General features: G+C 54.3%; 1 protein-coding gene and 1 pseudogene across 1 annotated transcript in view; both read right to left on the bottom strand.

The window, feature by feature from the left end:
* The window catches only part of SAMD11 (sterile alpha motif domain containing 11), a 173,534-nt gene extending 159,401 nt beyond the window's left edge, over positions 1–14,133 (bottom strand). Inside the window, exons 1-2 of the mRNA XM_066636968.1 lie at positions 13,692–14,133; positions 9,659–9,750 (exon numbers count right to left, since the gene is read on the bottom strand). Of these exons, the coding sequence (XP_066493065.1) occupies positions 9,659–9,750; positions 13,692–14,133 (534 nt within the window). The remainder of the gene's footprint in view (positions 1–9,658; positions 9,751–13,691) is intronic.
* Positions 1,273–1,389, bottom strand: LOC136660839 (5S ribosomal RNA; annotated as a pseudogene).
* Positions 14,134–21,797: the final 7,664 nt, after the last annotated feature.

Below are 21,797 nucleotides of genomic sequence, written 5' to 3'. Positions count from 1 at the left end.
GATGATGGCCGGATCCCAAAGGATCTCCTCTATGGAGAACTCGTGCAAGGAAAGCGCCCTACAGGTAGACCACAGCTGTGATACAAGGACATCTGCAAGAGGGATCTGAAGGCCTTAGGAGTGGACCTCAACAAGTGGGAAACCCTGGCCTCTGAGCGGCCCACTTGGAGGCAGGCTGTGCAGCATGGCCTTTCCCAGTTTGAAGAGACACTTGGCCAACAGCCTGAGGCAAAGAGGCAAAGAAGGAAGGCCCACAGCCAGGGAGACAGACCAGGGACAGACTGCACTTGCTCCCAGTGTGGAAGGGATTGTCACTCCCGAATCGGCCTTTTCAGCCACACTCGATGCTGTTCCAGAACCACCTTTCAGCGCGCAATACCAGAGTCTTTCGAGACTGAAGGTTGCCAATACAAAAAAAAAAAAACCAGCAAACACTCTCACAGTGGTAGCAGAGCACTTCAAAGTTTTGAGAAAATGATTTTAAGGGAGTGGGCTCATATTCCTTTTTTTTTTTTAATATTACAGTATTATGATTTTTAAAAGACACAAACAGGAAACATACCACAGGATTGGTGGGTGTATCCATCCTGCTACTCCTCCTCCCTAGATTTAAAAAGAGGGGAATTGAAAGGAAGTGGGAAGGAAAAGAGAACTGTGGGCTAGAGTGTCTCTCACCCCGAGTCCCCAAACTAAAGAAGGGAATTGAAAGGAAGTGTGAAGGAAAAGAGAACTGTGGGCTAGAGTGTCTCTCACCCTGAGTACCCAAACTATGGCCTGCAGGCCACCTCAGGCCCACCAATTCATTTTGTCTGGCCCACTGAGACCAGTGGCATCCTTGTTACATGCCCTCATCTCCTTCCTCTCTTCCCCCAACCCTCCTGCCACCCTCGTCCTACTGCTGGATGAAACACGCACTGGGTTTGAAGGCTTATGCAGTATTGTGCAAATGTTCCTTTTTCCCCTCTTATTGTGAACATTCTTAGCAATATGCACAAAATGTTTGTTTTATTTTCTCTAACTGACCTGCTGCAGCTCACCAGAGGAGCAAGACTGGATGACAAAGCCCTTGCAGGGAAAGCTGAGGACCCCTGCTGTAAGCCCACCACTCTCTTCTCTTCCCTGTTGAATTCAGGGGGTGAGAAGAGCAGCAGCAGCAAATAAAAGGCGACAACATTTGGCACCTTCCCTCTAGGAGGCCAGCCCTGAAACAACTCTAAAATCTGACCTATCCAATGTGGTTGGCAACCTTCAGTCTGGAAAGACTATGGTATAAGCCTACAGCACCCGGTATTCCCAGGCAGTCTCCCATCCAAGTACTAACCAGGCCTGACCTTGCTTAGCTTCCGAGATCAGATGAGATCAGGCATGTGCAGGGTAACAGTTGCTGGAGATTGTACTTTTCAACATGCTGTTCTGAAACAATGCCTTTATGGCCAAAATGCAGAGGCACAAGGCGCAGGTCTGTGTGGGGGGGGGGTGAGATCCTGCCATGCCATACATCAGTGATTTTCAACCTTTTTCATCTCGTGGCACACTGGCAAGGCACACCATCAGCTTTTGGACAATTGACAAAGCACACTGTGCTGTCAATAGGGACTCACATCCCCCAATGGTCCTATTGATAAATGACCCTCTTCCAAATTCCCACAGCACACCTGGGGACCATTCGAGGCACACCAGTGTGCCACGGCACAGTGGTTGAAAATGGCTGCCGTACATAGAAAATAAATCTCACTCGTTCATTCTAAGCCATGGTGAATCAGGCTGCAGAATTTGCCTGGGGCTTAATATCTGGACCACGGATGTCAAACTCATTTCATACAGAGGGCCAAATTTAGCACTCATGAAGCCTCCTAAGGACCAGAAGTGACATCATTAAGCAGATGATGGCCAAAATAAGCACTTTATTCTCACACAGAAACTCATGAGCTGCAAATAACACAAGAGAAAATGTGCAGATCTTGTTAATATTTTCAAGGTATGAAAGAGCCCAATTACCAAGCTGGGAAATCCCACTATTATGGGGGAGGGGCAGATAAATTGCTTCCAGGGGCAACATTCAGCCTGTGGGCCTTTACATTTGATAGGCTATCATCTTTCCCAAGGGCTGCCTGAAAGACAGTTTGTAGCCCATGTTACAGGATGGCTCCAATCCTATGCAAATTTACCTGGGAGTAAATCCTATCTGGAGGCAAGCTGTGCAGCATGGCCTTTCCCAGTTTGAAGAGACACTTGGCCAACAGTCTGAGGCTAAGAGGCAAAGAAGGAAGGCCCATAGCCAGGGAGACAGACCAGGGACAGACTGCACTTGCTCCCGGTGTGGAAGGGATTGTCACTCCCGAATCGGCCTTTTCAGCCACACTAGACGCTCTTCCAGAACCACCTTTCAGAGCGCGATACCAGAGTCTTTCGAGACTGAAGGTTGCCACATCATGATGAAATCCTATTGAACACAGCAGGGCTTACTTCTGAGTAAACATGCATAGGTAAGAATGCTAGCCTATGCTAGAGATTTATTTATTTATTTAAAAGATTTATACCTCACCTTTCCTATCCCAACAAAAATGCCCAAAGCAGCTTTTAATATTTATCTAGGATAATTTTTTTTTAAATTCCACTTTTCAGTTTGTTTTAAAACTGACGTAACCAACTCTAAGAGTTAAGAACGAAATGAGCTAGTCCAGGGCTTCTCAAACCGGGGTGTCGCGACACGCCAGCCAGAGGGCCTTGGCCTCCACCCCCTTAAGGGGCGTGGGCAGGCAGTGACGCAGTCCCCAGGATCGCATCACTCAGGGGGCTGCAGGGACTGACGTTTATTTGTCAGTCCCTGCAGTAGAGTCCTGGGAGTGCTGGGAGACCAGAGCGACCCTCTGCAGGGCTTCCCAGCCTTCTAAAAGTGAAAGCGAAGTGATCACGCTCCATTTCCGGTTTTGCAGAGGTGGAGCACAATCGCTCCACTTTCACTTCCACCTGCAGCCCCCTGAGCAAAGTGATCCTAGGAATCACATCGCTGCCTCCCTCCCGCCCCCACCAAGACTTACCGAGGCTCAAACTCTCCATGAGAGTTTGAGAAACACTGAGCTAGCCCTTTAAATGAAGTACCTAAGTTTCAAAGGTTTCAAAGGCAGGAAAATAGAACCCTCTCAAGAAGAAATTGACAGCTGATTTTTTCCCCCCCTGTATGGTCTTAGCGGGGAGTGGCCATGAGGCTGCCCAAGCTTTTGCACTTCAAAATTTACCAAGATACCAATGATTCTAAGCACGAAGCTGCTTATTGGCAAAAGGAAAGGCATTTTGTACAAGCCCGGAGGTTTCATCTCAGAAAGTAATGACAGAGTTCATGTATCCAGTCACTGAATTACTTGCACTTACCTTGGGGAAATGGACACCTTCCAAGCAAAACAACTGATACACTCTTTTTATTTTATTTTAAAATAAAGAGATCATCACCAGCAAGTTCTACAACGCAATATACATGATTATGAAAGAGTGTCCTGGAAGCCATGTTCAGCACACTGAGAAAACGTCATATTAGCCACGCCTCAAGACTCGCTATGGTGGTTCAGTTGGTTCACTTCACACAACCCCATTAAAAGTGGGGACCAGTCATCTTCTCTGAGGGAAAGGGATGCTGCAGGGAAAGTGAATCAGGTCATTGGACATGTGCTGTGATGTAGCGCCAGGCCTCAACATTAACAGAGACCTCTATGGATCTGATGATGGCCGGATCCCAAAGGATCTCCTCTATGGAGAACTCGTGCAAGGAAAGCGCCCTGCAGGTAGACCACAGCTGCGATACAAGGACATCTGCAAGAGGGATCTGAAGGCCTTAGGAGTGGACCTCAACAAGTGGGAAACCCTGGCCTCTGAGCGGCCCGCTTGGAGGCAGGCTGTGCAGCATGGCCTTTCCCAGTTTGAAGAGACACTTGGCCAACAGTCTGAGGCTAAGAGGCAAAGAAGAAAGGCCCATAGCCAGGGAGACAGACCAGGGACAGACTGCACTTGCTCCTGGTGTGGAAGGGATTGTCATTCCCGAATTGGCCTTTTCAGCCACACTAGACGCTGTTCCAGAACCACCTTTCAGAGCGCGATACCAGAGTCTTTCGAGACCGAAGGTTGCCAACTAACTATGGATCTGAAGTTTGAGAGATGCTGAGAAGGATAAGAACCAAAACAACACACAAAACAAGTGTTACCCTTGGCTGAAAATAGGTCACTTGCCTAGGAAAACCTGCTTCTTGGAGAGTCCGCTTTTCAGTCATTGCTCAACAGAGCCGCATCTAAACGTGGGCAAGTGGTGGTGGAGACTGCCACAAAGTTTACTCCGTGCCACATGTCAGGCAAAATGGATAAAAGTTTTGGATTTTTGTGACCAACAGAATGCCCAGGACTTGTAATGGCAGAATCCACTTTTATTCCTCATCAGACCTTTCTTCCTATCTAAAGAAGAGGTGTGGCTGAAGCTAAATGGGCCTGGCTATGGAAGAAGGGCAAGGCCTTGTGGAGATCTTTTGTTACAGACAACACTCTCAGGAAGCCTGTCAGTAATAACTCCCTTGCTGCAAACTTACTGCACAACAGAAGGCTTGGTTACCTGTTCCACCTCCCTCCTACCTGATGAGGAAATGGGGAGGGGGTCTCAGCTTGGCAGAAGAGCACATGCCTTGCACACAGCAAAAGGTTCGTGCTGCAATTCCCAGCAGCATGCCCAGGTGGGACAGAAAACAATTCCTGTTTGAAACCCTGCAGAGCCACTGCCAGTCAGTGCAGACGACACTGTACTAGATGGACCAAAGGCTTGACTCAATAGGAAACACCTGTCCCAAAGCCCTTTCTGCAGGTTTCCTTGCAGCAGCAGTCCACGAGGTGCACTGGGGCATGACTGCCTGAGCTTGGAGATCTTATCACATTACTAGAAGTCTAGCTATTATTCTTCAGATTTGCTACAGTCACCAAGCCACACGCTGTTCTGAGAAGGGAACCAACATTGTTGACACAAGGACCATTTGAAAGAGGGAGGAGGAGAGTGGATCCTGTTTGGGGAACGGGCCCCTGGAAGAATTCTTTAAAAGTTAAATATTTTCTTGCTTTTGAAAAGCCGAGTGTAAAACTATCAAGATAACCTCCCGCAAAAGTTAAACAGTAAAAGACAGTGGCCTAGATTCAGAGCCACAGCCACATACTGCCTTCAGTGGCGGGGAAATGCTTAATGCACTCAGTCTGCCACAACCCTGGATGATGGAGTAAATAGGACAGGCTCAGCTCAGACAGGAGGGACCCCTGCACGCACACCAAAGCCACTAGACCACAGGCTTGTAAGTAGCCACTTGTCTGGTTGCCTGGGGTGAGCTAAGAATTAGCTCCAGGCAACTAGGTAGAGGAGCACTGGGAAAGTTGATTTTCTGTCTTTTAGCAGTACATGAGTAACATTGGGATACAAAGGCAGTAAATTCTGTGAACTTATTTGAAAGGCCGATCAAAGCAAATAGGTGCTTATTATCTAGAGAAGTTTAAACTTGCTAAAACACCATTGTTTTTAAATTGGAAGGAGGAAGATTACAGTCCAGCTACTGGCCAGAAAAATCTTTCCCTTTTCTCTAGTTATTGTGGACAGGACAACTGTGGAAGAAGTCAAAAGCTGCCCCCTGTGGAATTCTGCACAGGTCCAGGGCATTAGCCTCAACTACCTCACAGGGTGGTTGTGAGGACAAAGGGAGGAAGGGGACTGTGTATAACAGGTGTCTTCAAACTATGGCCTGGGGACCACATCCAGCCCACCACAAGATTTTATTGCACCCCCAAACGTTTGACATTTACTCCTTACACAGGAATAACCTAATTATCCTTAGATTTTTCACCATCACGGTTTTATCTCAATGCAAAGGGAAGGGCCCTTTAAATGAAAGGAAAAAAAAGTCATTTAACAATATTCTCCTACATTTATCAATATCTAACAATATTAACAATTAATGCGGGGAGGGCAGCCAGCAGACAATCCATCAGTCTTTTTCTCTCCTAGGGCTTAGAACAGTTTCACTCTGAGGCATGTCCCCTTGAGCAATTATCACCTTCTCTTTGCACTCACAGTGCTCCAGGTGAAGGGAGGGGGTCACGACCTCAGAGTGAAGCCTTTCTAAGCCTCTGCCCTTTGAAGACTGTCTTCCTGATGCCTCTGCCCTGCATTACAAAGGTAAGCAAGGATGTTTTTAAATCACTGAACAAAGGGACATTGTTTTTCAAATGGATTTCCTTTTACAGGATTTTTGGCATCCACTTGGGTTCTGGGAACAGAACCCCTCCTGGATACCAAGGCTTAACCTGTGTATCATTTCTCAGCTTAAGGATGGCATGGTTTCTTTGTTATTGCCACATTTCTCCTTTGTTCTGAATCAAATCAAGTTGGTTACCAAAAAAAAAAAAATCCAAATAAAACGAATTCATTCATTTAAATTCCATTCATTCATTTATAAAACTGATTTTTTTCAGCCCACAAAAACGAGTAAAATATACTATGTGGACTTCATACCGAAAAGCTTGGAGACCTCTGATGTACACTACCCTGAGCTTCTTGGGGGAAAGGAAGTATTTAAAAAATCTGAAAAACACAATAGTTTTTGCAGGAACATCACCCTATTCCTCTCTCCCCCCTGACCCCTCACTGCTTCTCCAGATCCCTTTCTCAACAATCACTCAACAGGTTTGCTAATGGTTTGCGTGCAGGTGTGTGAGCCGCCACTCCTCCAAAATGCACAGAAGTGCACTCCCTTTGGGCCCACTTCAAGGACATCACTGCAAACACACAGCGCAGAAAGACCCACTGCCGGTAACTGCATATACGGGACAAGCCTGTGGTCTACCGTGACCCTGTGCAATGACAGTATGGCACAAGTGACTACAGCATGCTTCTGTTGAAATGAATGTGATGCTTTTCAGTCACATGACATGGCTGTTTTGGGAAGGAAAAAAACCCACATTCCTCTTGCATCATCAATGAATTCATAATCAATTAATTAATTAGGAAGGGCCAAACAATGAAAGAGACTTAGCAGGCCGCTCATAATATCCATGATGAAAAGCAGACAAACAGATATGCCAAAGAAAACCAAAAGTCAAGCCTCTTGGATTTCACTCCTATAATGCCACTTCTTTAAAACCAACAGTGAAACACTCTATGTCCCACCCACATTTCCACGGACTCAGCATCCCAGCACCCAAGAGTTCTCCTCTTTGGGTTAGTTTTGACTAACAACATAAAATAATTATCTAACATCAGAGGCACATTTACAAAATCTCTCTGGGTGGGGAGGGAGGGTGCAAATGGAAACCCAACAGGGTGGCAAAAGAACACAAGTTTTGGAAAGTCTCTTTTCCCCTCCCCATGCTTTAATTAGAGCCTGCGCAGCATGGGTTAGATTGCTTATTTTAACTGGTGAGCTTCAGTGCAGCTCCCTTAAACGCTTATTTTCAAAATACAAGGTTGCTGCCAGGACTCAGAGGCATTCTGTTGCCCTCCTGACCCCTGCACACCACTGATGGGTTCTGCTGATTTCCACTGGACCACGCAACTGACCATCACAGAGCTACTACAGGTGACATAGTTAAGACAGGGAATTGGGAATGCTGCCTGAAGCTTGGTATAGTATGGTTACATGGGTGGGTGGGAGGGGGAGCGTGGCTTTGTGCACTTCCTTTCCCACACTGATCCAAAGCTGCTGGGTGATCATGTGAGAACACACCCTTAGATGATGTATTGGAATTGCAGAAGAACTGGCAAGGAGATAGATGTGGTGTCAGCAGTGGCCCCTTTAAGGGTAAGACTTGGGCATCCAGCAGAGTGTGCTGCACAGCTGGAGCCACTGGAAGGTAATAAGGCCCTCAGGGATATAAGGAGCACCTGAGGCAGAATGGGTTGGTGGGTGATAGGAGTGCAGGTTGGAGGTAGGAGAGGAGACTGACTTGGCTTATTGGCAACTCTGATTGATTGGACTGGCTTGCAAGGCCCAGTGGATTGGGATTTGGCAAAACAGATGACAACAGTTCAGGACACCAGGGACAAGAATATGGCTCCCTCTTGGCTAAGAGGGCAGCACTTCCCCTTGGCAAACTGCCCCAGAGATCTCTGTTCCAAAGGCCCCAAGTCATTCTCTCATTTCCTAGGGGTCCTCTGCAGATTGGGAAGAAGAGTCCTGCCAAGTTCTTTGGCCTGGAGGCTCTGGACTCTACCCAATTGAGTTAAGGAACAGAGAGGGGGGGGGTTTAATATAAGCACTGGGAAGTACCCAGGAGTGCAGTTTGAAGGAAGAATCCCCCACAGAAAAGCTGAAGAAGCTGACCTTCCTAGCTATGCTATGAATTTAAAGCAATATCAAACCTGTTTAGTTGCTGGAACAGCTTCAAAAGAGGTACCCCACCCCACCCCAAAATCTGCAGTGAAGCTTTAGAGCACCAAACACATCAGCCCAGGGTCAACTTCAGGGCTTTTTTTTTTTTTTTCTCTTCATTCCACAATGCAAACACTTTGAAAATAAGTCTCCCTTTCAGATTGTGGTGATGGCAGAATTAAAGTTGCACCCAGCAGACCAATTAATTTCATTCACAATTAAGTCCCCCCATCCATATGTTCACATTTTTCTGGCTCTGCCATCACACCTCATTCAATGACATCACCTTTTCCAGGAAAAGTGTGATACAGTGCAACTGAAAGTACCTGCAACTCAAGAGCTGTGAGTGGAAAGCTGACTCCTATGCTCCATACACAACATCACACACACAACCTCACACCCTGTACACCTGCATCAAACAAGCTGGGATAACCCATTTCTCCTTTCTGGTTCCACCCCAGAATCAGACACAAATCCAGCCTTAAGAAAGACTTTGGATGTGTGGGGCTGGGGTGGGGGGAGTAGGCCGGAAATATCCTTTTGCTGTCTTGATTTAAGAATGCAATCGGGTGGTTGAAACAATACAAAGGTGCACAATTACTCTGCATTTGGTGATCTACACTTGCATGAAAGTGCATTCTGCTGATTAAAGTGGTATCGATAACCAAGCACTGTGAGATTATAACTAGGGCCTTGTGTTTAAATCAACCCAAAAAAATACAAGTAATTTCACTTCTCACACACACACACACACACACACACACACCCCTAACATTCAGAACTCAGGTTCTTGTTTGTTCAGTCAGTTGGGCAACACAAATCCCACAAGTTGGACACAGCATTACCATCTCTTTCCTAGCCCAACGCAAAGCATATCTGCTCAAAAGTAAGCCCACTGATTTTAATGGGATTTACACTCTGCAACCTCAGGGTTGCAGCCCTCATTTCAAATCCTCTTATAACTAGCTATTCACAGGGCTGAGCCATTGATGGAAAGAGCAGATGGGCAGAGTTTGTGTCTGGACTCTTGAGGGACATTTGGCCAGCCACGGGGGTTGCCAGCCCCTCTTTCTGACACTGGGACTTCAGCGCAAGAGCTCTTCAGGATAGGGCCCGTACAGTCACAGCCACCAATGACAATTGTCACATACCCAAAAAAAGACAGGAGGAGAGAAAAACAGATATACAAGGAGCCAAAAGATATACAAGGAGCCAAGGGGGGCTGAATTAAAGCAGGCAACGGCTATTTGGGGGGTGGGTTTTAACAAGCATCTTACCACTGGAGACGAAATTCGACACCCAGGGCAATCACAGATTGGAGGATGTACCTGTAAGATTCCTTTGGACATAAGAGTCTTCAGACTTTTCCCTGCATGTTGGAGGAAAATGGGGAGGGGGAGAGAGAGAGAGAGAGACAGGTCTTAGGTTAGGTTTTGGACAAGAGGAATCAGACCCCCCTCTCCCCCCTTCCAAGGGTTTGTACCTCCACTGATCTCTCACCCTGTGGCAAAGCTGAAGAGCAGCACAGCTCAGCTCACTTGGATAGAAAAGCCCCCCAGGCTGCGAAGGTGGGTGATGGGGGTCTGGGCAAGGGGGGCCAGCTGGCTCTCCCACCCCCCTCAGCAGCAGTAGCTCACTCTGCCCAACTCCTCCTGGAGGGAGCGAAGGAACATCAGGAGAGCAGGAGACCCCCCCCTCCTGCCAGCGACCAATGGACAGGCATTGGGGTCAGGCAGCCATCCTTCCTAGCCACACTTTCCTGGGAGTAAGCCGGGAGTGACCATAATGGGATTTATTTCTTAGACATGCATAGGATCAGGCTCCAGTGCTGCCATCCTAGCTGCACTTTCCTGGGAGTATGCCTCATTGAGCATAATGGGACTTACATCTGAGTAGACAAGCATAGGATAGGGCTGCCACCCTATCCACACTTACATGGAAGCAAGCCCCATTGACTATAATGGGACTTCTGAGTAGACGTGCATAGGATTGGGCTCTTACAGCCCAATCTTATCCACACTTTCCTGTGAGTAAGCCCTATTGATTCTAATGGAATTTACTAATGTAGTAGGCATGCATAGGATTGGGCTGTTAATCTACAATCCCATCCACACTTTCCCTGGAGTAAGTCCCGTTCCCTTCCGAGTAGACATACATAGGATTGAGCACAAGAGCTGCCATCCTAGCCACACTTACCCGGAAGTAAGCCCCGTTGACAATAATGGGACTTACTTCTGAGTAGACGTACCTAGGATTGGGCCCTCAGTCACCCCTCCTGGCCGCCCTCCGTCGATGACCTGCCAGGGTTGCCAAGGCGGGGGCGGCTCCCTGCGCCCCCCCCGCACCGCGTCCCTCCACTCCTGGCGGGGGCCCAAAGTCTCTCCCTTCCCCTGCTTCGCCCGCCTTCCCGGGGGCGCCGTCGGAGGAGAAGCGGGGAGGGGGCTGGCTGGGCTGGGGGTCCAGGGCAGAGACGGAGCCCTCCGCGACCCACCTGCCTGGGCTCAGCGCGCCCGCCAGACTGAGCTCCGCTCCGGTCCCGCTTCGCGGCGCTCCGGGGAGCCTCCCCGCCCACGCGCCGCTTCCTCCTACACACTTTCCCGGGAGTAATGCCCACTGCCTGTAATGGGGCTTACTTCTGAGTAGACACGCAGAGGTTGGGGCTCACAGGCGCGCGCAGCCGGGCGTGGACCCCCCAAGAGCGAGGAGGGACCCCCAGAATTCTCATGGGGGGTGCGGTGTCGCCTGCCTGCCTGCCTGCCTCTGCTCCCCGGCAGCAGCCGGGAGGGGGCCCCGCAAGGTCCCGCGAACACGCACGCAGCGCGCCCCCAGCCACAGCAGCTGCGCAGCGGGGAGGAGCGCGGGAGGGGCAGGGGAGGCAGGGCCTCCCGCGGCGTCCTTGCGAAAGCGCCGCCGCCCCGGGAGGCCCCCACGCGCGACGCTTCTCCGCGGACTCCCCCCCGGGAGGCTCTGGCCCCCCCCCGCCCCGCAGGCACAACTCCGAGCAACTCCGCGGCGGGGGGAAGGGCCGGACCCCGCCCGGGAAGGGCTCCGCGTCCCAGCAGACCTTCGCCCCCCCCCAGCTCCGGGGTCCCAGCCGGGTCAGCAGACCGGCGCTCCCCCGCCAGACGCGCCGCTGACTCACCCGCTCCGCGCCAGGCGCTCGTCGGAGGGGAGGCTCCGCAGACAAGTGCACCCCAAGCCCTCCCCCCGCTCTCCCGCGAGCAAGCCCCACTGACTAGCATGCGATTTCCTTGCGAGGAGGCATGCATAGGCTTGGGCTCTCAGGCTGCCAGCCTTTTCCCGGGAGTAAGCCCCATTGACCATGACGGGGCTTACTTCTGGGTAGACATGCACGGGCTGGGACTCTTCTGCTCCAGTCCTAACCTAGCCACACTTTCCTGGGAGCAAGCCCCGTTGACCACAGTGGGACTTACTTCAGAGTAGGCAGGCATAAGCTTGGGCTCTGAGGCTGCCATCCTAGCCACACTTTCCCGAGAGTAAGCCCCGTTGACCACGACGGGGCTTACTTCTGAGTAGACAGGCCGAGGACGGGCTCGCTCTCCCCGCAGCTTCCCCGGACACGCCGCCCGCACGGCCCCCGCGCTCACCTCCGCGGCTGGCTGGCTGGCTGGCGGCAGGAGCTCCGCAGGGAAGGCGCTCGGCTGAAGGGGGGCTGCGCGACGGCAGCTGCTGCCCGGCTGGGTCTCCCGGGGGCCGGAGGAGGGGGCCAGGCAGCGCGCTCTCTCCGAGGCGGCCACGCGGGACTCCTCGGCCGTCCCGGAGCCACACGCCCCCCGCTCCACCCAGGCGAGCAGCCCCCAGGACACGTGTCTGCGTCTGGCGCGCCTCTGTCCACGCGCAGAGCACCTTCCCCGCAACCCTCCCTGGGTCAGCAGGCGAGGGGGGGAGGGCGGAAGGCAGGGCTCGCCCCTCGGAACAGGGGGCTCCCCCGTGCGAGGGGGAGCCCTGCCCGCGGACTGCCCCCTAGCCTCCCAAGCACAGTCCTTGGCAGAGCCGTGGGGAGGCAGGGGCGGCAGTGCCTCCCCACCAGAGTCCTCAGTCCATGGGTGGGTTGTGGGTGCTACCCATGACGGTGGCGCTTTCCAAAGGAGTCTGCTGGGAGGCACTGCCTCCCCACCCCCCGCACGTCCCTGCTGCTCTAGGACCCCAGAGTTCACTCACGAGGACTCCGGCGGGGAGGCTCTGCCTCACCTGCCTCCCCACCCACCCCCGCACGTCCCTGCTGCTCTAGGTCCCGTCCTCGTGGGTTTCAAAGGACTCCAGTGCCTCCCCCCCCCGCACGTCCCTGCTGCTCTAGGACCCCAGAGTTCACTCACGAGGACTCCGGTGGGGAGGCTCTGCCTCACCTGCCTCCCCACCGCCCCCGCACGTCCCTGCTGCTCTAGGTCCCGTCCTCGTGGGTTTCAAAGGACTCCAGTGCCTCCCCCCCCCCCCGCACGTCCCTGCTGCTCTAGGACCCCAGAGTTCACTCACGAGGACTCCGGCGGGGAGGCTCTGCCTCACCTGCCTCCCCACCCACCCCCGCACGTCCCTGCTGCTCTAGGTCCCGTCCTCGTGGGTTTCAAGGACTCCAGTGCCTCCCCCCCCCGCACGTCCCTGCTGCTCTAGGACCCCAGAGTTCACTCACGAGGACTCCGGTGGGGAGGCTCTGCCTCACCTGCCTCCCCACCGCCCCCGCACGTCCCTGCTGCTCTAGGTCCCGTCCTCGTGGGTTTCAAAGGACTCCAGTGCCTCCCCCCCCCCGCACGTCCCTGCTGCTCTAGGACCCCAGAGTTCACTCACGAGGACTCCGGCGGGGAGGCTCTGCCTCACCTGCCTCCCCACCCACCCCCGCACGTCCCTGCTGCTCTAGGTCCCGTCCTCGTGGGTTTCAAAGGACTCCAGTGCCTCCCCCCCCCGCACGTCCCCTGCTGCTCTAGGACCCCAGAGTTCACTCACGAGGACTCCGGTGGGGAGGCTCTGCCTCACCTGCCTCCCCACCGCCCCCGCACGTCCCTGCTGCTCTAGGTCCCGTCCTCGTGGGTTTCAAAGGACTCCAGTGCCTCCCCCCCCGCACGTCCCTGCTGCTCTAGGACCCCAGAGTTCACTCACGAGGACTCCGGCGGGGAGGCTCTGCCTCACCTGCCTCCCCACCGCCCCCGCACGTCCCTGCTGCTCTAGGTCCCGTCCTCGTGGGTTTCAAAGGACTCCAGTGCCTCGCTGCTGCTCCAGGACCCCACCTCCCGGTGCGCCGTGGGGGGGCTCCCCCCCTTAGCGGGCTCCCCGGCCGGCCGGGCGGGCCAGACGCACCTTTGTGGCGGATGCTGCGCTTCCAGTCCTTGGCGGTCTCGCGGCCGCTGACGAACTGGAACTCGTTGGGCGTGAGCCACTCGGCGCGGTAGCGGATGGAGGGCCCCTTGCTGCCCTGGCACAGCCTGTTGATGTAGAGCAGCGCGCGGTTCTCGCCGCACTCGACCTCGATGCAGGGCTCGGCGCCGTCCAGCAGCGGCTGGAAGTCGGGCGCGCACGAGAAGCGCTCCGGCAGCGGCTCCGCGGCGGGCGGCGCGGGGAAGCCCAGGCAGGCGCGCGGCTGCGGCGCGGCGAAGAGCGGCTCGTAGGCGGGCGGGCGCGGGGTGGCCCCCGGCAGCGCCGCCAAGGGCAGCAGGTAGTCCGGCAGCGCCTCCATGGGCTGCCCGAAGGCGGCCAGCGCCAGCCCCTCGCGCTCCGGCCGCTCGCGCTTGATCGCCGGCATGCTGGCTGCCTGGCTGGCGGGCGGGCCGGGCCGCCGGGCGCCCTCGCCGCCCGCCCGCGCCTCCTCCGCCGCCGCCTCCTCGCCGCCGCCTGCAGTGCGCGGCGGAGGCACCTCGGAGGCTGCGGCTGGCCGCGCCGCTCCTGGCAGGCTCCCCGCGGCGCCGGCCTCCGCTCAGCGCGCCCGCGGGCAGTCCCGAGCCAGGCGGCGGCGGCGGCGGCGGCGGGGGGAGGCTGGACCTCGCCGCCCGGGCGCCGCCGCCCCCGCCCCCGCGGCCGCCAGGGGCTCGGCGCTCTCCCCTCCCCCGCCCGCCCCGACCTGCCTCCCCGGCGCCGCCGCCGCCGCCCCCGTCCGGAGGAGCCCCTCGCCCCCCCCCGCACTGGAAGTTAAGTTTCTCCTGGCCCGGTGGGGTGCCCGCCCCCAACACAGCGCTGTCTCCGCCACCCCGGCAACTTTGCAAGCCTGGCTCCCCCCGCCCCAAAGCCCCCCCCCAGGCGGGCACCTGCCTGGGGGCACCGTCTTCCCCCCCAATAGAGCTCGCTCTCCAGCCCCTCTTCCTCCGCTGGATCTTGGCCCCCCCCAGGGAACTTTGCAAGCCTGGCTGCCCCCCCGCCCCAAAGCCCCCCCCCCGGTGGGCACCTGCCTGGGGGCACCGTCTTCCCCCCCAATAGAGCTCGCTCTCCAGCCCCTCTCCCTCCGCTGGATCTTGGCCCCCCCAGAGGGAACTTTGCAAGCCTGGCTGCCCCCCCCGCCCCAAAGCCCCCCCCGGTGGGCACCTGCCTAGGGGCACCGTCTTCCCCCCCAATAGAGCTCGCTCTACAGCCCCTCTCCCTCCGCTGGATCTTGGCCCCCCCCAGAGGGAACTTTGCAAGCCTGGCTGCCCCCCCCGCCCCAAAGCCCCCCCCCGGTGGGCACCTGCCTAGGGGCACCGTCTTCCCCCCCAATAGAGCTCGCTCTCCAGCCCCTCTCCCTCCGCTGGATCTTGGCACCCCCAGAGGAAACTTTGCAAGCCTGGCTGCCCCCCCGCCCCAAAGCCCCCCCCCCGGTGGGCACCTGCCTAGGGGGCACCGTCTTCCCCCCCAATAGAGCTCGCTCTCCAGCCCCTCTCCCTCCGCTGGATCTTGGCCCCCCCAGAGGGAACTTTGCAAGCCTGGCTGCCCCCCCGCCCCAAAGCTCCCCCCCCAGGCGGGCACCTGCCTGGGGGCACCGTCTTCCCCCCCAATAGAGCTCGCTCTCCAGCCCCTCCCCCTCCGCTGGATCTTGGCCCCCCCAGAGGGAACTTTGCAAGCCTGGCTGCCCCCCCGCCCCAAAGCTCCCCCCCCAGGCGGGCACCTGCCTGGGGGCACCGTCTTCCCCCCCAATATAGCTCGCTCTCCAGCCCCTCTCCCTCCGCTGGATCTTGGCCCCCCCCAGAGGGAACTTTGCAAGCCTGGCTGCCCCCCCCGCCCCAAAGCCCCCCCCAGGCGGGCACCTGCTTAGGGGGACCGTCCCCCCCAATAGAGCTCTCTCTCCAGTCCCTCTTCATCCCCTGGATCTTGCCCCCCCCCAGGGAACTTTGCAAGCCTGGCTGACTGCCGCCCCAGAGCTCCCCCCCCCGGGCGGGCACCAGCCCGTCTTCCCCAATATAGAGCTACCTCCAGCTCCGCTCCGTCTCCCCCCCCCCAACTATCTCCAGCCTCTCTCCCTCCTCTGGATCTTCGCGCCCCCCCCCGAACTTTTCAAGCCTGGCTACCCAAAGCCCCCCCAGGCGGGCCCCTGGCCCCGGCTCCTCTCCCACCCACCCCCTGCGAGTTTATTGGGAAGTTGGAAATGGGTTTCTCGGCTGGCAACTGGGAGTTGGAGGGTGCGCACTGCCCCCCTCCCTGCCTGCCCCGGGGATGGGCGGGCGGATGGCTCTGCTGGGGGGCTTCTTCCCCCACCACCTCCACATGCCAGCAACCAAAAAGGCGCCCCCCCCCTCCTTGAAACTGCACAGCAGAGGCGCCTGCCAGGGAGAGAAGGGAAGGGGAGGGGGGGAGTGCGGGGGGGCTCGCGCCAGGAGGGGGCAAGCGACGGCCCACCTCCTCGCTCACTCGCTCCACGGACCTCCCCAGAGCTGGCGGCCACCTGAGGTCCTGGCTCCCCGCTCAGGGCTTCCCTCCCAGGGATGCACCTGTTTGCAAGGGCTGGGCCAAGCTGAGGCGCTGGACTCCAGGGCTGAGGGGTCCAGCTCCAGGAGGGTGTGGGGACCAGAGACATGCGCTGGATGGGGAGGCAGGTGAGGCAGAGCCTCCCCACCAGAGTCCTTCAAAAAGTGTGACCTCTGCACATGGAGTGGGGCGCCTCCCAGGGCAGCTGCTGGACTCCAGTGGGGAGAAGCTGCCTCACCTGCCTCTCCACCCACCCCATGTTCCATGTTTACTCAGAAGTAGGCCCCATGTTCAGCGGGGCTTGCTCCTAGGAAAGTATCCATAGAATTGCAGCTTGAGGGCCCACCCCCATATGCCTTTTTCAAATGACTCTTCCGTACCTCCCCCATCAGAACTGGACTGGTCTGCCTGATACTGTAGTACTGACTAAGAACAAACCAGAGCACTAATGGGACACCAGCAACCAGACAGCCCTTGGCCCAGTAGGGCTCAACTCCAGCAGCAGTGCCATGCTGGTCCCAGCTGAAGGTCCTGGGGCACGGGGGCTGCTCTGCTCCCCAGAGAGGAGGGGGAGAAGCAGCCACCCCATCACAAAACAGTCATGCTACCATTGTGGGCCTCTCACATGGGTGGACTTGGGGCAGTCACCTGGGGTAGCTGGCCGAAGGAGTGGGCTGCAGGAGGTCCCAGTTATGCTGTCAAAGCTTCAGTAAGATTAGACTCTCAGTGATTCCCAAACTTTTTAGCACCAGGACCCACTTTTTAAAAAGACACTCTATGGCAGGGGTGCTCACACTTTTTTGGCTCGAGAGCTACTTTGAAACCCAGCAAGGCCCGGAGATCTACCAGAGTTTTTTTTTACAATGTTCGCACCATCATGACATATAACATTTATGTGTACAATGTATGTTGGTGTACCTTGAGCCCCACTGAGTATAACAGGACTTACTCTTGAGTAGACATGCCTAGGATTAGGCTGTGAGGCTGCAATCCTAGCCACACTTACCTGGGAGTAAGCCCCATTGAGTACAATGGGCCTTACTCCCAGCGTTTCCTCCCAGAGGCACCTGAAGGGGGGGGTCGGCACTCCGCGATCTACTCATTTTGCCTCTCGATCTACCGGTAGATCGCGATCCACCTATTGAGCACCCCTGCTCTATGGGGACCTCCTAGCCAGTGGCATAGCTAGAGGGGGGTGCAAAGTAGTAAGTTTTGCAGGCACCTGAATGAACCATGCAAGTGGCTCCTCCCCTTCCCCTTCAGAGCCCTACTGGGCAGGGAGGAGCAAAACAGAGGAGGCTCCAAAGGGGAGGGGCTGCTTTATGAGATCAATAAAACCAACCAACAAACAAACACTACCTTTCACTTTACCAGCTGCTCAAGCCTCTGTTTTTATCCTATATACTATGGGGACAAGGACACACACTGCCTTTTGGAGCATTTGTTGAGCTCCACATTCATCTGATCTGGACCACTCTGGTGGCCTTGCATTCCCCGTCACCTGGCCTCCAAAAAGAGCCAAGGCACAGTCACCTACTCACAAGTCAACCCGCACATCTGGCTCAGTTTTGCTTTTCATAGGGCTAATTACATTTTCTTTGTCAGCTGGGGGGCCTTCCTTCTCTAGAGTTTGTGGGGCCTTCGTTCATCGGATTGGGGCCATTCTGGTGACGTTGTGTTCCCCTCAGCCTGCCCTTCGAAGTGGGCTGAGGCATGTTTGCCTACTTGTGAGTAAATGTGCTCCATTTTGGTTTTAACAGGGCTAAAAATATTTTCCTTGTCAGCTTTCAGGTTGTCAGTTTCACAACCCATCAAAAACCAGGTTGCAACCCACTGGTGGGTCCTTGAAAGGTCCCTGCGAGAACCTCGCTGCACCTGCCCGCAGGTATATCTTTTGGTATACTTAAAATGGTCATTAGGACATAGAACCTGTTGTTAATTTATTTGAATCTCACTACTGGTCCCAACCCACAGTTTGGGAACAACTGGATTAAGGGAAGCAAGTCTGGGTTTATTTTGCTTATACTAGTGTATGAATACAGACTAGCAGATCCATGCATGCAAAACTGATTGTCTTCTAGGACAGAGATAAACTACACTTGCAAGACTGCCTGCTCATCAAAGCTGTGAAAGGGGTGGTGGTGGGGGGGAATGCATAAATAAGGAAAAAAGGTAATAATGACTTTGCGTCTGGTAAAGATGGCACTGTAGAACTGGAACAGGTGCAAAGGGAGACAACCAAAATGACGAGGGGTCTGGAACCCTTCCTCAAGAGGAAAGGCTTCAAAGTTGGGGACTTTTTCACTTGGAAAAAGGATTATTAAGGGACATGATAAAGACTTAGACCAGGGATGGCAAACTCATGTCATCCAGAGGGCCAAAGTTGGCATTCATGGAGCCTGCTTAGGGTCGGAAGTGACATCATTAAACAGAAAGTGACATCATTAAGCGGATGTGGGCCAGAAATAAGCACTTTGTTCTCACGTAGAAACTGTGCACAAACTTGTTCACATTTTCAGACGTGAGAAAGCCCAGTTATTAAGCCGGGACAGTCCAATTATAACAAGGGCCAGATGTACAGTATTGCTTCTGGGGGCTGCATTCGGCCCAGGGTTTATGTTTGATACCCCTGACTTAGGCTACAGTCCTATCCATACTTTCCTGGGCGTAAGCCCTATTGACTATAATGGGACTTGCTTCTGGGTTACGTGCATAGGATTGGGCTGTTAGTTATATATGATGTGAAGGGATCACAGAAAGATGTTGTCTTCCTCTCTCAAAAGAGTAGAACTAGGAGTCAATCAATGAAATTGACTGGCAAGAGATTTAGGGCAGACAAAAAGGATTCATTCACCCAGTACATAGTCTGTGGAATTCATTGCCACAAGATGGTCACAAGCAGTGGGGATCCTGGCCCAAGTGCCACCCAGGCCACAACTGCAAATTGCTGCCCTCCCTACCGTTGCACCTGCTTCCTCCTGTTCAGAGGGCTGGAGAGGCTGCATGCAATCTCCCTGACCCTTAGACGGCCTTGTTAGGACTTTGGACAGAGGGCCAAAAACCAGCACTTCCGGTTTTCAGCTGAACGATGCCTTTAGATGGCCTTCTGAGTGCTGGGGAGGTGTCCCTGACCCTCAGAAGACCTTCTAAGGCAGGGGTGCTCAAACTTTCAACTTTAGGGATGCTGGACCTTTAACAAGTGTATAGAAGAGAGAATTGCAGCAGGTGCAACTTGTCATCCCACAGATGACAAGCTGCACCTGCTGAAATTTTCTCTTCTATACACTTGTTAAAGGTCCAGCATCCCTAAAGTTGAAAGTTTGAGCACCCCTGTTCTAAGGGCATAAAAGCATCACTTCTGGTTTCCCTGAGAAACCGAAAGTGATGTTTTTAGGCCCTCCAGAGGCCTTACAAGGCTTTCTGAGGGTCAGGGAGGCAGCACCTGGCCTCTCTGGGCCTCTGAAGGCCTCTAAACCGGGAAGCAATGGGCATGACCAGTGGGGGGCACACTTGACCGTGTGGACCCCCCTAAGTATGCCACTGGCCACAAGCACGGGTTGCTTTAAAGGGGGTTAAACAACATCATGCATCAAGCAATGATGACTGTGTGTGGCCTCTGGATCCAGCAGCAGTGTGGCTCTGAATCCCAGCTGCAGGGCAGCAACAGGGGGAGAGAAGTGTGCTTTTTTCTCCTCCTTGTGGGTTTCTCAGAGGCACCTGATGAGCCACTCTGGAAAACACGACACCAGACTAGATGTGCCTTTAGCCTTATTCAGCTGGGCATGTGTTCTAAAGCACCACATTAACCACAGATGTGGTCAGCTCGACTGTCTTTGTGAGAGGTGCATGCTCAGATTCAACAGATCTCAAGAGAAACAGGAAGAGTAAAGGGGAGAGGACCAACCAACTGTAACCTCAAAAGACCCTGGATCTACTGGCATGTGGAAGAAGGAGTGTTGGAATTCTTCCTGTTGTTGCAAGCGTGAAAGCAATGACTGGTTGGTGCTAAACCAGACTCCATTTGAAGGGCCTTGGCCTAGGGCTTGTGCTGCTCAGGAGTTGTCATCATCATGACACTGGCACCATCTAGTCACAGCTGTGGTACTCAGGCACAGACTTACATATCAGCATGGACATTGTGCGCACCAAATCCAGAGTTAGGGAATGTTAAAGTGTATAGTGCCTATTTCTTACAGCTAAATGGGGGGCTGGTAAAAAGGTCCTGTGGCCACTTTGCAACATCCCAAAGCATCTGAGCATGACCACAGTCAGACATGAGCTGATGGGCACTGCCTATCTGCTGCTGACCAGATTTTACTACACAACAAGCTGGGGAAAGCGACAAAATTAAGGACCCACACGGCTTTCTTCCACTTTCCCCCTTGATAAACTTTCTGCACGAGGAGCAAAGGGGAAAATGTGTCACTGCTCGCTTGTGGTTTCCAAACTGGGGCAGACAAATAGATTACAAGTGGTGTACTGGGTGCTACTCTAATGACCGCATTTATTGCTTTCCATTAAAAGTTTGATGGTGCAATCTAAAATACTACATCCAAAGCATTTTGCATGTTTACTTGCCAGTAGTTCTTTGTGTTAGAAAAAAAAAAATTAAAAGGGAAAAAAAAAATCCCAAACCCCCGTCGATAATGTGGGAAGCCTGGCAATGTGCCCGCCACAGAATGAACTCACGTCTTTCTCCTTTGGAGTATTAGAAACGGTTTGGCGACAATGAGCGCTCTTAAGCGCTGAAGAAGAGAGCAGCGTCTCTGCGGCGGCAAAGACAGAACTGAGCAGGACCTCTGTCTCCCTGCTCTTCAGCTACGGCGACTGGTGCCCACATGCCTTGTCAGCCCCTGTGCTCCGTCAAAGCGCCAGGAGATTCGGCTCCTCCGGCCTGCGTGTGCAGAGTTCCAAATGCACCGAGGCCACGAGAAAGAGGTCCTTGTTATAGCTTTGCTCTAAACAACTCAGGCCTGAACACAGAGAGTGCCCTCAAGGCAAAGTTGAATGCCTCTCACTTACCTCCAGTCTAAGTTTGCAGGATGGAGTCCTACCTATGCCGACGAATAATTGCTTTCAGGAAGAACACACATGAGGATTTCCTCTGTCTGAAAAGAGTCAGGTCTCTGCTCTGTCCAGCTCAGCACTGTCACAACATAGGCTGCGAATGGCTTCCCCGGCCCTACTTAGAACTGCTGCCAGGGATTGAACCCAGGACGTTCCACATACAAAGAAGATGCTCTACCTACAACATTGCTAGGGCCCCTTCTTGGAGCCTAGCTCAAGATCTTGGGGCATTTTAGCGAATACACCAAGGACCGTCCACATCCCACAACTGAGTGATACACCCTCCACCATCACTGCCATCCCTGAAGGACAGAAGTTTCATGATTATATTGAGTCAGATGAAGAGTAGACTTATACCCACACCATCAAGCTGTTGAATAATGGTCATCATGACATACGACGCTGCCACTGGTGGCCAGTTCCTGTAGGATTGCATGTGTTGGTAAGAACAGTCATCCACTCCATTTCCTG

Source organism: Tiliqua scincoides, chromosome 9 (assembly GCF_035046505.1).
Source record: "Tiliqua scincoides isolate rTilSci1 chromosome 9, rTilSci1.hap2, whole genome shotgun sequence".
NCBI lineage: Eukaryota > Metazoa > Chordata > Lepidosauria > Squamata > Scincidae > Tiliqua > Tiliqua scincoides.
Note: the sequence above shows the minus strand (reverse complement) of the source record. Positions and strands in the feature narration are given on the sequence as shown.